Source organism: Thalassophryne amazonica, chromosome 6 (genome assembly GCF_902500255.1).
Source record: "Thalassophryne amazonica chromosome 6, fThaAma1.1, whole genome shotgun sequence".
In the NCBI taxonomy this organism is placed as follows: domain Eukaryota; kingdom Metazoa; phylum Chordata; class Actinopteri; order Batrachoidiformes; family Batrachoididae; genus Thalassophryne; species Thalassophryne amazonica.
The window spans coordinates 100,553,963-100,570,536 of NC_047108.1; the positions used below are offsets into that span (position 1 = coordinate 100,553,963).

At 41.5% G+C, this 16,574-nt stretch overlaps 1 protein-coding gene across 5 annotated transcripts in view; it reads left to right on the forward strand.

Moving 5' to 3' along the window:
* ccdc187 (coiled-coil domain containing 187) overlaps positions 1 to 12,040 on the forward strand; it is a 50,565-nt gene extending 38,525 nt beyond the window's left edge. For 2 of the 5 annotated variants that reach the window (XM_034172944.1, XM_034172942.1), the window contains 8 exons: positions 4,865 to 4,949; positions 6,857 to 8,107; positions 8,528 to 8,649; positions 8,759 to 8,830; positions 8,913 to 9,047; positions 11,226 to 11,320; positions 11,403 to 11,497; positions 11,580 to 12,040. In XM_034172944.1, the coding sequence (XP_034028835.1) occupies positions 4,865 to 4,949; positions 6,857 to 8,107; positions 8,528 to 8,649; positions 8,759 to 8,830; positions 8,913 to 9,047; positions 11,226 to 11,320; positions 11,403 to 11,497; positions 11,580 to 11,725 (2,001 nt within the window). In that variant the 3' untranslated portion in view covers positions 11,726 to 12,040. The remainder of the gene's footprint in view (positions 1 to 4,864; positions 4,950 to 6,856; positions 8,108 to 8,527; positions 8,650 to 8,758; positions 8,831 to 8,912; positions 9,048 to 11,225; positions 11,321 to 11,402; positions 11,498 to 11,579) is intronic. The other 3 variants (XM_034172943.1, XM_034172945.1, XM_034172946.1) reach the window with 3 other exon arrangements.
* Positions 12,041 to 16,574: the final 4,534 nt, after the last annotated feature.

Consider the following 16,574-nt stretch of genomic DNA (forward strand, 5'->3'; position numbering starts at 1 on the left):
GCTGCTGGTTAAAGCTACAGTGTGTAGGAATTGGGGGTGTTTATTACATGAAATGGAATGCAGCTTTCATAACTATCTGTTAATTAGTGTATAATTATATATTAAAAGTTTTCATGAGCTTAGAATGACCCATTCATATCTATGTGGGATCAGATCTCCTCATGGAGGCTGCCATGTTGATCCTGTAGCACAAAAGGGGCATAGTGCAGTTGGAAGGTTTGACTCTTCGTTTTTGTGAACTGGACGATCATACGTATTTATCACGAAAATTGAAGGGAGCATGAATCTCTGTCTCCAAATAAAGCTTGAATCTTCGACTGGACTGGGTTGCTTGACGCGAGGCCGTTTCACTTCAAATCGCAGAAGTTTCCTCAAAACTTTCTTGCTCTGGTAGTCTGAACTTTGTCGAGAACAAACAGAAGCCACAAAAGCTGGAGTTATAAACCTAACCAGACGCCTCCTACTGAGAGGCAGACTGCTATTGGCTAGTGAATAAACAATTGCTTTAATTAGCACCTATTGTGCTCTAGTTAGCACCCTCCTAATGACAGGGTAGCTGTCCCTCCTAACGATGGGACTGATGCCTCTCCTGATGGCGTGAATGACTCATTACCATGAACAAAAGACTGAAACTGCTTTGATCTGAGTACCCCATTGTAAATAGGGGACAAAGCGTGTTTCAGACCCCCTCCCCGGTTAAGGCTAGGTTTCAAATGTTTCACATAGAATGCCTCCTTGACCCCTCTCTCAAACCATTTCTTCTCTCTGGGTAAGATTTTAATTTCCTTGTCCTCAAATGTGTGGTTAGTGTCTTTAAGGTGGAGATGAACTGGTCTCTAAATGAAGTTGAAAACAATCATGACCAATTGATGCCATCATGCAGTTTGCAAACTCAACACTAGGCGGCACTACATCTTACGCACTAGCTTTAAATGATAAAGTACTTTATGGACGAAGCTATTTTTGTGTCACTGACACGTTCTTTTTGTATTGCTGTTGGGATCAAACACTGACCTATTAAGATTCCTATTAGCCTACCTTTCATAATGACTGGGTGATCAGCAGTGTTGATTAAATATTTGCCTCCCTGCAGATTGTATCTTTAATTAAGGAACTGAAGGTGTGGTGCTGTGCAGTTTTAAATGCCAGATCCCTGTGGCACTTCACACCTAACCTGCCGTGGCTTGCTGCCAGTTGTCTGCTAATGCTGACACACTGATTGCAAGGTGAAAGGAGCTATGTTAGCTTTTAGCTGTGGTTTATGCGGCAGGCACAGCCCTGACAAGGAATATTCCTTATAATTCACTGCAGAATTAGTTGATTTGTTGGCAGCGTTATTGTGGCCTTTTCAAGATCAACAGCACAGTGATGATGGTGGTGCCTGGAGGGGGGAGCCATTCTTCAACTATAGCCGCTTCAGTAAGGACAGCCATTCCCCAGTGACAAAGTGCTACTTCAAGTGAAACAGCCGCGTTGACCCGCTTCTGTAGATGGAGCAGAGCGCAGAGTGAACAGAAAAATTTGGCATGTCTCTCGTGTAGCCTCCTAGTTTCCATTGAGTCAGCTGCAAGCTTGCTTCAAATAAATCTGACCACCTAGAGTTGGCTTTGTGTTTAATAGCCACATTTACCCATGAATTCTCTGCGCTTGGTTTAAGCTCCACTGGAGACATCTGTAGCTCACATTCAGTGTTTAGGTTCACATTCTCTTCATGTTTTGAATCCAGTCAGATCCACAGTATGGCTGAGAATTTGGTTGTATTCTTGTTATTTGAACATGGGTTGCTAATGGATAGGCCAAAGCAATCAATGTAAAATGATCCTTATTGGATCTGCTGTGGCGACCCTGAGTGAAAAAACAAAGGCAGGAAAGGAGGCCAACAAAGTGGTTGTTGTGGCATAAGTCCTAAAGTGTGTGTTTTCTGGGTGATTTCCCCTTATTTTTAGTCTGTGCTATATTGAACATGGGTGTAAGTGAAATTATGATTACCCAACGTGAAGTCTGTCTCACAAAATACATAATGGGAGAACTACCTTGTCGCATTGCACATGGTGAATGCATGATGTGGCGAACAGTTTGCTTGTGAATCACTATGTTGGTAGATATAAAATTTAAAATTTCTCGTAGTGTTACTGGCAAAACCAGGATTCCTGTCTTTTTTGATAAATGGTAAAAGCCTCTTTGTGATTTGTGCCAATCTCTGAAATTCATTATTTTCAAAGGTAAGCATGAACACACGCTGCTGTCTTCTACAGCCTCATGCACAGAAATGGTAAAGAAATCACTAATTAATTAACTTTATACTCTCCTTGTTTCACGCTTCTTCCACAACAGACATCTCTGTCACATCTCTGAGTGTGATGATCACAGCTGATATGACCCGTGCTCTGTGAGCTTCCACTCTTAAAATTATTCATTAATTTTCTATACCTGTTTATTCCAATTAAGGGTCAGCCGGGAAGCTGGAGCCTATCCCAGCAGTCAGTGGGCAAGAAGCAGGGTACACCTTGGACAGGATGTATTGCAGGTCAATTTAGAGTTACCATTTCAGAAAGGGCCAGCAGGGAAGTGATCCCAGGACCTTGTCGCACTGAGGCAACAGTGCTAACCACTAAGCCACTGTGCTGCCCGGAATGATTCCCATTTTGCTTGAATATTATCATTGGAATAATAACAAAATGTTTGAAATTGCAGTTTGTTTGTTTCTTTCTTTATTACAAGCACATGAACGTGGTCAGTTATGAGACTGAGTTTTGAAACTGAAACAAATACTGCTCATATTTCACACATCTGAGTTTCTTCAACTACTGATTGAAGTACTGAATCACAAATGTAACCAGGGGCGGATTAATGTATTGGTTTTGTCTGGGCTGAAGACCAGCAGCCCAAAGTCACAAGGGGGCCACATTATTGTCCACCAAAATGTTGTAAAGAACATGCATAACAGTAACACAAATAACACACAATATAAGACGATGATGAATAGTATCACGTTCTAGAAAAGTCTATTCTCAAATAGTGTTTGTCATGATAATTATACAGTATTAGTTTGGACACACTTGGGGAAAGTACTCGTATGTTCAAACTTTTGACTGGTAGTAAACTTGATTTTAAAAACACAACTGCCTATGCTGAAACCTGCTGGCTGCAAACAGAACAGCGTGTATGACTGAAGAATATTATTGCAGTTGTACTGTTGTTGTAACCGGGCTGTTCATATGTGAGTCTGTTTGTAATCTTTTAACATTTTCATTTTGTCAGAGCAATTGTAACTACGTTCTAATACTGGTTTTGAAATAAGGGGGAAAAAATGGTCCGGACTGAAATGACAAAATAACAGTTCAACTGTAAATGGAAATTATAATCAAAAGTCCACTGAAGCTAATGTAGTTGCATCATATGGTAATTTCTCTGTAACCTTCATTTCGTGTTTACAGACATAAAGACATGGATGACCTCTAATTTCCTGCTTTTAAACTCAGATAAAACTGAAGTTATTGTACTTGGCCCCACAAATCTTAGAAACATGGTGTCTAACCAGATCCTTACTCTGGATGGCATTACCCTGACCTCTAGTAATACTGTGAGAAATCTTGGAGTCATTTTTGATCAGGATATGTCATTCAATGCGCATATTAAACAAATATGTAGGACTGCTTTTTTGCATTTACGCAATATCTTTAAAATTAGAAAGGTCTTGTCTCAGAGTGATGCTGAAAAACTAATTCATGCATTTATTTCCTCTAGGCTGGACTATTGTAATTCATTATTATCAGGTTGTCCTAAAAGTTCCCTGAAAAGCCTTCAGTTAATTCAAAATGCTGCAGCTAGAGTACTAACGGGGACTAGAAGGAGAGAGCATATCTCACCCATATTGGCCTCTCTTCATTGGCTTCCTGTTAATTCTAGAATAGAATTTAAAATTCTTCTTCTTACTTATAAGGTTTTGAATAATCAGGTCCCATTTTATCTTAGGGACCTCATAGTACCATATCACCCCAATAGAGCGCTTCGCTCTGACTGCAGGCTTACTTGTAGTTCCTAGGGTTTGTAAGAGTAGAATGGGAGGCAGAGCCTTCAGCTTTCAGGCTCCTCTCCTGTGGAACCAGCTCCCAATTCAGATCAGGGAGACAGACACCCTCTCTACTTTTAAGATTAGGCTTAAAACTTTCCTTTTTGCTAAAGCTTATAGTTAGGGCTGGATCAGGTGACCCTGAACCATCCCTTAGTTATGCTGCTATAGACTTAGACTGCTGGGGGGTTCCCATGATGCACTGAGTGTTTCTTTCTCTTTTTGCTCTGTATGCACCACTCTGCATTTAATCATTAGTGATTGATCTCTGCTCCCCTCCACAGCATGTCTTTTTCCTGGTTCTCTCCCTCAGCCCCAACCAGTCCCAGCAGAAGACTGCCCCTCCCTGAGCCTGGTTCTGCTGGAGGTTTCTTCCTGTTAAAAGGGAGTTTTTCCGTCCCACTGTCGCCAAGTGCTTGCTCACAGGGGGTCGTTTTGACCGTTGGGGTTTTTACGTAATTATTGTATGGCCTTGCCTTACAATATAAAGCGCCTTGGGGCAACTGTTTGTTGTGATTTGGCGCTATATAAATAAAATTGATTGATTGATTGTTTCTGAACATCTTGTGCTGCTTTGTTTTGCTTTTTTACTTATCTCGGCATGTCAGGACAGAATTGGAGTAATATCATGTCTGTTAGATTACTGTTTACACTGAACAAAAATATAAATGCAACACTTTTGTTTTTTGTTTTTCATGAACTGAACTCATGGCTGTAAAACAGTTTCTATATACACAAAAGACCTATTTCTTTCAAATAAACACACAATCACTGTTGGCTCTTTATCAACAGGAAATAGCTAAAAGAATGCAGGAAGAGGAGGAGCAAAGGATCAGGAGGAGCAGCAGAGAGCTGGAAGGTCACAGTGAAAGCACAGGTAATGTGTTCTTGTTGCTTCTCTCTTTGTTGCTCTACATCTGTGTGCAAGCCATTAATAGAAAAATGTGTTAAATTCCGTATCAATAAAATCTGCTGTACTAAATTTAAATTGTTGCCATAATGCTTGTTTTACAGAGAAACCTGAAAACTACTTCCACTAATACAGCAGCATGGCCAAAGCACGTGTTTTGTACTAATTGTTGTGCACAAACGTGCTGCCTCACACACATAATGCAGTCTGTCTGAATCTCAGTATTTATTTGAATGTGTCAGATGTGTCTGAGGTTCATATAAATTGTGAAGCAAATGTGCAGCTATTTTAAATACGGTACAATGCATCCAAGAAGTATTCACAACGCTTCACTTTTTCCACATTTTGCCTTATTCCGAAATGGATGAAATTCAGTTTTTTTCCCCTCAAAATTCTACACAATACCTCCATAATGATGATATGAAAAAAAGTTTTTTTTGAGATTTTTTGTAAATGTATTAATAATAAGAAAATGACATCGCATGCCCACCTGGGGTAATTTCAGTTGATTGGACATGATTTGGAAAGACACACACACCTGTCTACATATAAGGTCCCACAGTTGACAGTGCATGTCTGAGCACAAACCAAGCATGAAGTCAAAGGAAATGTCTGTAGACCTCTGAGACAGGATTGTCTCGAGGCACAAATATGGGGAAGGGTAACATTTCTGATGCTTTGAAGGTCTCAATGAGCACAGTGGCCTCTATCATCCATTAATGGAGGAAGTTCGGATCCACCAGGACTCTTCCTAGAGCTGGCCGCCCGTCTAAACTGAGCGATAAGGGGAGAAGGACCTTAGTTGGGGGGTGACTAAGAACCCGATGGTCACTCTGTCAGAGCTCCAGCATTCCTCTGTGGAGAGAGAACATTCCCGAAGGACAACCATCTCTGCAGCAATCCACCAATCAGGCCTGTATGGTAGAGTGGCCAGACAGAAGCCACTCCTTAATAAAAGACACATGTCAGCCCACCTGGAGTTTACTAAAAGGCATTGAAGGACTCTCAGACCATGATAAACAAAATTCTCTGGTTTGATGAGACAAAGATTGAACTCTTTGGTGTTAATGCCAGGTGTCATGTTTGGAGGAAACCAGGCACCATCCCTACAGTGAAGTATGGTGGTGGCAGCATCATGCTGTGGAGATATTTTTCAGTGGCAGGAAGACTAGGAGACTGGGAAACTTGTCAGGATTGAATGAAGATGAATGCAGCAATATACAGGCACATTTCAGATGAAAACCTGCTCCAGAGCGCTCTTGACCTCAGGCTGGGGAGACTGTTCATTTTTCAGCAGGACAATGACCCTAAGCACACAGTCAAGATATCAAAGGAGTGGCTTCAGGACAACTCTGTGAATGTCCTTGAGTGACCCGGCCAGAACCCAGACCTGAATCTGATTCAACATCTCTGGAAAGATCTGAAAATGTCTGTGCACCGACACTCCCCATCCAACCTGATGGAGTTTGAGAGGTGCTGCAAAGAAGAATGGGAAAAACTGCCCAAAGATAGGTGCACCAAGCTTGTTGCATCATGTTCAGGAAGACTTGAGGCTGTAATTGCTGCCAAAGGTGCATCAACAAAGTATTGACCAAAGAATGTGAATACTAATGTACTTTTTTATTTTTAATAAGTTTGCAAAAAGAAATGTTGTCATTATGGAGTATTGTGATAGAATTTTGAGGGGGAAAAATTTCTTCCAGTTTGGAATAAGGCAGTAACATAACAAAATGTAGAAAGTGAAGCGCTGTGAATACTTTCCAGATGCACCGTGTATTGACTTTCCTCATTCATGCAAACTGCCCTGTTGTAGCCATTAACATCCTCACCCGCCCTCCCTGCTTTTGTGTTTGCATGTTTGTCGATACTAAAAGGCAACGCCAGTGGTTCTCCTCAACAAGGAGAGGAACAGTTCTCTTCTACATCCACCAGGGGGCAATATGGTACCTCTCACAGCTATTCAGAAACGCCACCTCAGAGAACCACAGCTAAAGGACACAGAGGTTCTACTGGGCACACAGAGAGTGAAGTGAGCGAGTGCTTGAGTGATGACTCGGAGGACTTGGAAACAGTTCTCCGTGAGGAGCTCTCTGTCTGGTCCCAGAGACACACTGAAAGACACAACACTGCTCCTCTGCGACGGCAGATGTCTCTACATCATCCACAAGAGAGAAACTACAGAAGTCTTTGCTCTCATCATAGTTTCCCAGAGGAGCTCCGAGGTTGGGAGGAGGAGAGAGTTGGAAGAGAGTGGGATGAGGTCTATTGTGAAAATGGTGACCCAGAGAGGAGGAGGGCTAGGAATCGGTATGAGGACAGGAACCATAGACAGGAATATGATGGTTGGCATAGAAACAGAAGTCAGCATAGTGACTCTCGGGCAGCAGACGTAGGAGAGAGACGATGTTCTCGCAGTGAATCCGTTAGCCTGCATGACAGGCATAGACAATATGACAGAGACTTGGCACAGACCTGGACATTCAAGGACAACATTGACAAACATGTCCGATTTCAGGATGATGGCAGGAGCTCTAATAGTCACCAGGATGATTGCAGAGTGTGGGAAATGCTTGGCCAGGTTCTCAAAGAGAGAGGTGTGCCTGTAAGGTTTGGAGCACACGGGGCACCGCTGCAAATAAGACCTCAAAGCAGAGACGGGAGTGAGGTCTCCTGGGGTGAACCCCAACCACACCAGAGGTCTTTCCAGAGAGCGTCAACAACGAGACACAGTTTCCATGGCGATATCAGGGAGAGAAGGCGATCGTCATACCGAGACAACCGTGAGCTGGATCACAGAGCAGATGCAGACAGGCGCCACAATAACATGCAGGATAACGGCTTTGAGGTTCGTAGTCTGGATTGGGATCTGACTAACGGAGAAAGAAGAGGCAGTAGGGAATGGCGAGGGCACAGATATGCGCATGATGAAAAGGAGAGACTCGCAGATCATCGCAGGGTCAGGAGGGCAACAAGTGACCTATGGGATTGGCAGGAGACAACAGAAGAGAAGTTCAACTCAGAGGTGAAGACAAGAGAGCGAATCCATCACAGAGTCCCGCTGCGTAGCCAAACCTTCAGCAGCCACAGGGCTACAGCCGGTGATAGGTCAAGGCACGCGATGGCAGGTAACACTCAGATCTGCAGCCAACTCCGGTGTGAAGAGGGGAAGCTTCCAAATCTCTGCTCCTTTCCTCTGAGTGTCTGCTCCTCTTGTCTTACCTCAGCTATCGGCAAATCAGGAGGAAGTTTGAGATTTAATGTTGACTTGGGGTGTCCTGCTGAAGTGTTTTCTTGCTTCATTCTTACAAATCATATAGTCCTGAAACTCCTTGGTGTTTGTATGTTCTCATCTTCATCGCTCCTTCAAGCTTAATACCATAAAATAAAAAATGCCTCTTTACGAGATACATCTCAGCTCCTAGTTTGGTTAATTTTTCATTCTCTCTGTCCTTGAAGCTTAAATTTCTTTCTTTCTTTTTTTTAAACCATAGCTGCTGAAAACCATTTGAATTTTCCCAACTTATACTCTGCAATATCACCTGTAGGAGCGCTGCTGCAGCCGGAGGTGAACAGGGCAAGTTTGGACATGGGGGAGCTGCAGCAGGTCCTGCAGGATGAGGAACTGGCCCGTAAACTGCAGGAAGAAGAGGAAAGCCTGCTAAGGAGGGTAACTACTGTTACTCCAAAGGATTATCACAACACTCACATAAACCTTGAGGTCCAAGGTCATGGGATCATTTATGATGCTAAATAAATCCGTATTCCTGTTTTCCCAGAGCTCCCAGTCCTCTCCGACCAGCTCTTACCCCCCTGGAGACTTCCGAGTAGCACAAGTGGCACAGGATGAGGTCAGTTGATGGTGTCTGTTAGCATGTGTGTATGTGGAGTTTATCATCTTGCTCTGAAATATGTTTTGTGTTTGTGGTTCAGGAAATTGCGCGCTTCATGCAGAAGCAAGAGATAAAGTCAAAGCGTCGATCTCGTGAGCTGGAAGGGCCGGCGTCGTGGCGTGAGCACCGAGCAATGATCAGTCATCATGAAAGAAGAGCCGCCAGAGAGAGACAGGTGGTTATGGTGTCTTCACGTTATTCACAGCCGTCACCGCGTATGTGCGCATGCACTGCGTACAACAGAAGCAAGTACAGTAGTGTTCAGAATAATAGTAGTGTTATGTGACTAAAAAGATTAATCCAGGTTTTGAGTATATTTCTTATTGTTACATGGGAAACATGTAAGGTATCAGTAGATTTTCACAAATCCAACAAGACCAAGCATTCATGATATGCACACTCTTAAGGCTATGAAATTGGGCTATTAGTAAAAAAAAAAAAAGGGGGGTGTTCACAATAATAGTAGCATCTGCTGTTGACGCTACAAACTCAAAACTATTATGTTCAAACTGCTTTTTTTAGCAATCCTGTGAATCACTAAACTAGTATTTATTTGTATAACCACAGTTTTTCATGATTTATTCACATCTGCGAGGCATTAATTTTGTTGGTTTGGAACCAAGATTTTGCTCGTTTACTAGTGTGCTTGGGGTCATTGTCTTGTTGAAACACCCATTTCAAGTGCATATCCTCTTCAGCATAAGGCAGCATGACCTCTTCAAGTATTTTGACATATCCAAACTGATCCATGATACCTGGTTTGGGTTATATAGGCCCAACACCATAGTAGGAGAAACATGCCCATATCATGATGCTTGCACCACCATGCTTCACTGTCTTCACTGTGAACTGTGGCTTGAATTCAGAGTTTGGGGGTCATCTCACAAACTGTCTGCGGCCCTTGGACCCAAAAAGAACAATTTTACTCTCATCAGTCCACAAAATATTCCTCCATTTCTCTTTAGGTCAGTTGATGTGTTCTTTGGCAAATTGTAACCTCTTCTGCACATCTTTTATTTAACAGAGGGACTTTGCGGGGGATTCTTGCAAATAAATTAGCTTCACACGGGCATCTTCTAACTGTCACAGCACTTACAGGTAACTCCAGACTTTCTTTGATCATCCTGGAGCTGATCAATGGATGAGCCTTTGCCATTCTGGTTATTCTTCTATCCATTTTGATGGTTGTTTTCCATTTTTTTTCCACGCGTCTGTTTTTTTTTTTTTTGTCCATTTTAAAGCATTGGAGATCATTGTAGATGAACAGCCTATAATTTTTTGCACCTGCGTATAAGTTTTCCCCTCTCCAATTAACTTTTTAATCAAACTACGCTGTTCTTCTGAACAATGTCTTGAACGTCCCATTTTCCTCAGGCTTTCAAAGAGAAAAGCATGTTCAACAGGTGCTGGCTTCATCCTTACATAGGGGACACCTGTTTGTTCCACAAAATTGACGAACTCACTGACTGAATGCCACACTACTATTATTGTGAACACCCCTTTTCTACTTTTTTACTAATAGCCCAATTTCATAGCCTTAAGAGTGTGCATATCATGAATGCTTGGTCTTGTTGGATTTGTGAGAATCTACTGAATCTACTGGTACCTTGTTTCCCATGTAACAATAAGAAATATACTCAAAACCTGGATTAATCTTTTTAGTCACATAGCACTATTATTCTCAACACTACTGTACATTCCTGTGCAGTGCCACTTAAATGTCAGATGAGTCAAAATTGTGTAACTGCTAAACGGTTGCATCAGAGATGTGCCTAAGGTAACACTGAAAATACAGGTGCCAAAGTAAATACTCAATGCAGCAAAAGTCAGTGCAAGTGTTCACACCCTTTATTATAAGACATCTGAATTATCATTTCGCTCTTCATTTGGATGAAGAGTGAAATGCCCTCCAGGAGCTAAACAAGTCCAGATGACCTGACTCATCCCACTTTGATATCTGAATCATCACTTTTTACAGACAGCAAAAATCCGTCCATAACTGGAACGCGCTCGGAGAGTACATACCTCTGACGAGGACACACATTCCTACCACTAAGTCACCCGCTTTCACTTGCATTTAAAATCAAGCCTTAATTCTTCCGAATTATTTAAGGTTCAAGGTTGAAGGTTCCTTTATTGTCACTTGCGTGTTTCACATGCAAACAAAATTTGTCCTCAGGACCAGTTTCATTCCCTTTTATCTGTGTGCTCAGAAAATTTCATCAAGATTCATTGATAACTTTTTGAGTTAAATGTTGCTATGTGTCAAACATTCTTCTGGATCCCAGATCGAGAATATGTTCCAGCTGGGTAGCCGTTCAGTAACTTAAATTCCTTTTGTCTGTTGACTCAGATCCAGCGGGAGAGACTAGACTCTGAGGGCCTTCCTTCCCCCTCTGACGACTTTCCCCCAGAGAATCTGCCGCCCAGCCCCGTCTGCACGACACCGTAAGACTGTGCTCATAGATGTCTCAGTGATACCACTTTGTTCTGTGCCGTGTTTGATGCGCCACAACGTCTGTGTTCACAGACCGGCCCAACAGATCAGAAACATCGCAGAGGAGCTCGACCCAACTTTCCAGGCAAGGAGACAAGGTACCGACAGCCTCCAAATGGGACAGCCAGGTACTGTGATAAGTAGGACGTTAAAACAGCACTGTCGTTCAAACGTGTACGTTGGTGCTCACACCTACTTCCTATCATGTAGGCCCAACCTGTCAGCCACTTCCTGTGCCACCTTCTGATGTACACGACTTTCTCGAGCCCACTTTCGTCCCACCCACAAAGCGGCAAAGTGAGAAAGCAGGACGCACTAAAACCAAAGAGAAGAAGGAGGCATGCAAACAACAGTAACGTCCAACTTTGGTGATGAGTGCAGAAATATCGACTGTATATAACGCTGTTAGTTCAGGAATGCAGTTATTTATTTGTTGCTTTAGGTCGAAAATGACAATTATGTTCTCAACAGTTTCCTAAAGAGCACTTTAGCACAAACACAACAGGGAGTGGAATTTGTGAGTTTTTTGGGATCATGTTTGTAATCCCCACCTTCAACCTTCCAAGCGGGAACTGACATTTATTTAAATTTTTAGTTGTTTTATGTTGTACCTTTTTATATAAATATATATATAATATATATATTTTCTGCATTGCTAAGCACAGCACTACGCTGATTTTTTTTTTTTTTTTTTTAACTGCTTTAGCGTTGGCCCAGTGGTACCTAAATGTAGAGCGAAACTGAGGGTGACTGCTTTTCTAAAATGTTTAATCAACTTTGGAATTTCCCAGATTGGGCTGAACATAAATGGCGGTTTACTGGGAACATTCATGACCCTGACTGATGTCATTTTCTGGCCAGCTACTTTAAAATCAGCTGTGGAGATTCAGCTGATATAAATGACAATCAAGTGAACTACTGTAGTTTAAAGCTGCAGTATGTAAGAATTAGGAGCGTCTCTTTGTAGAAATGCACTGTCTACTGGTTGTTTGTGCAAATATCAAGTTTGAGAACTCTAGGTTTTGTGAAGTAGAGGGTTGTATATATTGGTTATCACAAGAGAAGGTAAAATATCAAGAGGAAACAAAATCGTAACCTGCAACCTCACCACTAGAGGGCAGTAAATCCGACACACTATAGCTATAATCCTTATTAAAGGAATATCCCATTTTGTTAACAGGTTTCCAATGTGATTTTTCATATCCATATGTAAATATGTCCATCTCATGTTTGTCTGTTTTGTTAGGTATCCAGAAAAATAAGTCCACATCCACATATCATTCACAATATGGGATCTGTAATTGCTTTCATATGATCCACTTGCATTCAGTTTTTTTGATCTCCTTGTGTTTTTTGTATTTCATTTTACTTCTCGTGTACACAATCGACTGGCGTATGCCATTAGTTATGCAGCCACTATGATTATGAATGTTTTCTGTAGAAAAACACTACAAACAATAATAAAAAAATTGCTGTCACCATTTTTATTGACTGTTTGACAATATTACAAAAATACAATGTAAAACAATAATTATTCCAGTGTACATATTCAGATCTCAAGACAAAGAACTTTTTTAAAGTCATAAATTACAAATATGACACAAAGGTCGACCCATTGTTAACAAAGCTGCTTATGACTCACAAAATGATTCGCAGATGAAATAAAGTGCAAAGTTTCTTGTGTTACAGTGTAATACGTGTGGTTGTGACTCATACGTGTATTACTACATGAGTGGGTTTCACTCGTGGCCCACATAACACACACTCTATTCTGACATTCAAATGTTCCGTTTCACAGGAAATACTGACTACAGTACAGAAAAATATGCTTAAAAAAAAAATTCCACTTGGTCTGCTCTTGCTGCCCACTCCACTGGTAGAAAGAAGCAGCATCGATTAGGGTTTTTTTCCACATGACCTTTCGGCTTCTAGCTGTTAAGTGTATGTTTATGTTTGCCAAGTGTGCTTTTCCTGAGGGTTTACCATCTGATGCATGTAACAGGAATCTGGTAGAGCTACAATACATGAGTAATCCAATCATCTGACGTCTATGAGCTATTCACATTTTGAACCTGGAAAGTCTTGATGAGGCATGACTGTACATGTTCACAGAGCACAACTAAGTCCAAACCATGTGGCTCTTCGGCATGCTGCTTTCCACAATCCTGTACACATGTAGGGTTTACAGCTTGGAGGGAAAAGGGGAACTCCTATTAATGTACTTTTAAAAACAAAAACCTAAATTAGTCAACAGGGAAGGCCATATGATTCCTGATATTGTTCTTTAATTGGTGATTCCCCTTCATCAGAGCAAATCTAGCGATTACTGTTTTCTAATAAAAGCTATTTTCATTTAAAATGGTAAGAAGGGTACTTCATTGGAGTGCATACTTTCACCACGGGTAAGATCTTTCTGTTTCACAAAGAAACCAGAAACCATCAGGAAACCAGATCACCATTAATCATGAAAATCCCCAGATACCAGGAAATACCCAGACACAACCTTCTCACTGTACATTGGAAATGTCCTGCGTTTCGACAGCATATCATCCATTCATCAGTTGCTTCGAGTGCTTTGCAGTGCTTCACACTCGCCACCACCATGTAAGGTGCTCAACTACATACCAGAAACAGTGAGGAAGAAGGACCTTGCTCAAAGGCAACTTGTAGAGAAAGTGGTTTTAGTGGTTGAATGTCAGGTGTGTCCACATGAGACTGTCATCCCAGTCCACCCAGCTGTGGGAATGAGCCTCAGCTGTAAATGACTCGCATCGTATCCATGGGGAATTGTAGACTCACAATCACAGAAACGAGCTGAGCACAGTTGGCCTGCTAAGAATTACTCATACCTGCCTTAGTTAACTTAGGTAATTAGAGTGGGACAAGTGCTGTTCTTTCACATTCCCCACCCACATCTGTCTGTCTGGTTGGGAGATTGAACCAAAGTAACCTTTAGTGTAAAACCTTAAAAATGTATTAAGGTCAAAAGTGTATTTATTTTGGCCTTTGGGCCACGTTCCATAGGACTAACACCATCTAGATTTGCACATGGTGCACCATCCAATGATTTTCTGCCTACAGACAAAAAAAAAAACAAAATAAAAAAACTCTGTCTTTGAATCATTCCAAGGGCAGTCAATCAAAAGGGCCAAAAATGTTGTTTTGCACACTTGTTGATTTATATATACGTATTATATACTTGAAAAACAGCTCTGTACGTTTTTCTGACTCTGCATATTATTTCCTTGAATCAATGTCTACCTCCACAAAGATTTTCATTAATTTTCATTTCTACCTCATTAAGATTTTCATTTTCATTAAAGATTTTCATTCCATATTTTTTCAAAAATATTTTCTTTGTCCAAACGGCTTCAGTGTCTTGACCTTTTTATCAATCTAGGCTCTATTTTTAGATGTCTGGGGTTAATCTTTAAACAGACGCTTTCAATGGATAACTGGCTTCATGATGTAATGACAGAATAAACAGCTTCTTGTTGCCACTGAACAAATGAAAATGTCATTTTAAGTCCCTGTTACTATGGAGAGGATCCCTACGTATATAAACCTGAGCATGTTTACCTCACTCAATGTAAATCAACTTTTTTTTATAACTAATTATACAGATTGCCACTTTGCCTGCAGGCCATTTGTCAGTGCTGTGCTATGAGACATAAGTCAACTATAGTTGAAGATCACTGTCTTGCTGAACAAACCCCTGCCAAATGAACTGTAGACTAAGGTAAGCAGCTAACTTTGTAATAAGTCAGCTTAAAAAGTGTCTTTACATTAAATGAGGTAAACGTGCATGTTTACCTCTTGGGGGAGGTGATGGTCTAGTGGTTAAGGTGTTGGGCTTGAGACCAGAAGATCCTTGGTTCAAATCCCAGCCTGACTGGAACATCACTAAGGGCAACTGGGCAAGGTCTTTAATCCCCTATTGCTCCCGGTGTGTAGTAAGCGCCTTGTATGGCAGCACCCTGACATCGGGGTGAATGTGAGGCATAACTGTAAAGCGCTTTGAGCGTCTGATGCAGATGGAAAAGCGCTCTTTAAATGCAGTCCATTTACCTCCGTAGGGATTCTGTAAGATTTAACATTTCAGTTGCATCAAGAAACAGTTTCCCTTATCATTTTAACGTGCCCTGTGTCGTTACAGCCCACGTGGGTCTTTGTGTTCTCAATCAATGTTGCACCGATTCATTTTATTTATGTTCTGCATGAGATTGTCTCTGAAACATGTAAGAATAGAATTTAAGTTGAAAGATGTCAAACGTCCCCTTTAACCTCAGCAGTAAACATCGTTGGTGGGTGGAGCATCAGTGCACAAATAATACAGATGACGTATTTTAGGAGAGTGTGGGCTCAGTGTCCTGATATGACTAAAAACCATCTGCAGACTGTTTTTAACTCCCACGTGCACTTTACATTCATGCAGAATGAGACTCAACAGCTCTCTCTCACGCACACACACACATATGCAAATAAATGCCGTAGTACAGCTGATGTTGTCTAATCATTTGGACTGTCTCATTGCAACAGCATGTCTTTTTCCTGGTTCTGTCCCTCAGCCCCAACCAGTCCCAGCAGAAGACTGCCCCTCCCTGAGCCTGGTTCTGCTGGAGGTTTCTTCCTGTTAGAAGGGAGTTTTTCCTTCCCACTGTCGCCAAGTGCTTGCTCACAGGGAGTCGTTTTGACCGTTGGGGTTTTTACGTAATTATTGTATGGCCTTGCCTTACAATATAAAGCGCCTTGGGGCAACTGTTTGTTGTGATTTGGCGCTATATAAATAAAATTGATTGATTGAACTACGGTGCACCTGAAAAGTATTCACAGTGCTTCACTTTTCTTTTGTTTTCTCCACATTTCTTTTGTTATAGCCTTAATCCAAAATGGATGAAATGTATTTTTTCCCCTCAAAATTCCACTCACAACACCCCATAATGACAACATGAAAAAATTGCTTCTCCTTTCTTCACAGAGGAATGTTGTAGCTCTGACAGAGTGACCATCATGTTCTTATTCACCTAACCCTGATCGGTCAGTTTAGATGGCCAGCTCTAGGAAGAGTCCTGGTGGATCCGAACTTCCATTTACAGATGATGGAGTCCACTGTATTCATTGGGACCTTCAAAGCAGCAGAAATGTTTCTGTACTCTTCCCCAGATTTCTGCCTCAAGACAATCCTCTCTTTGAGGTCTACAGACA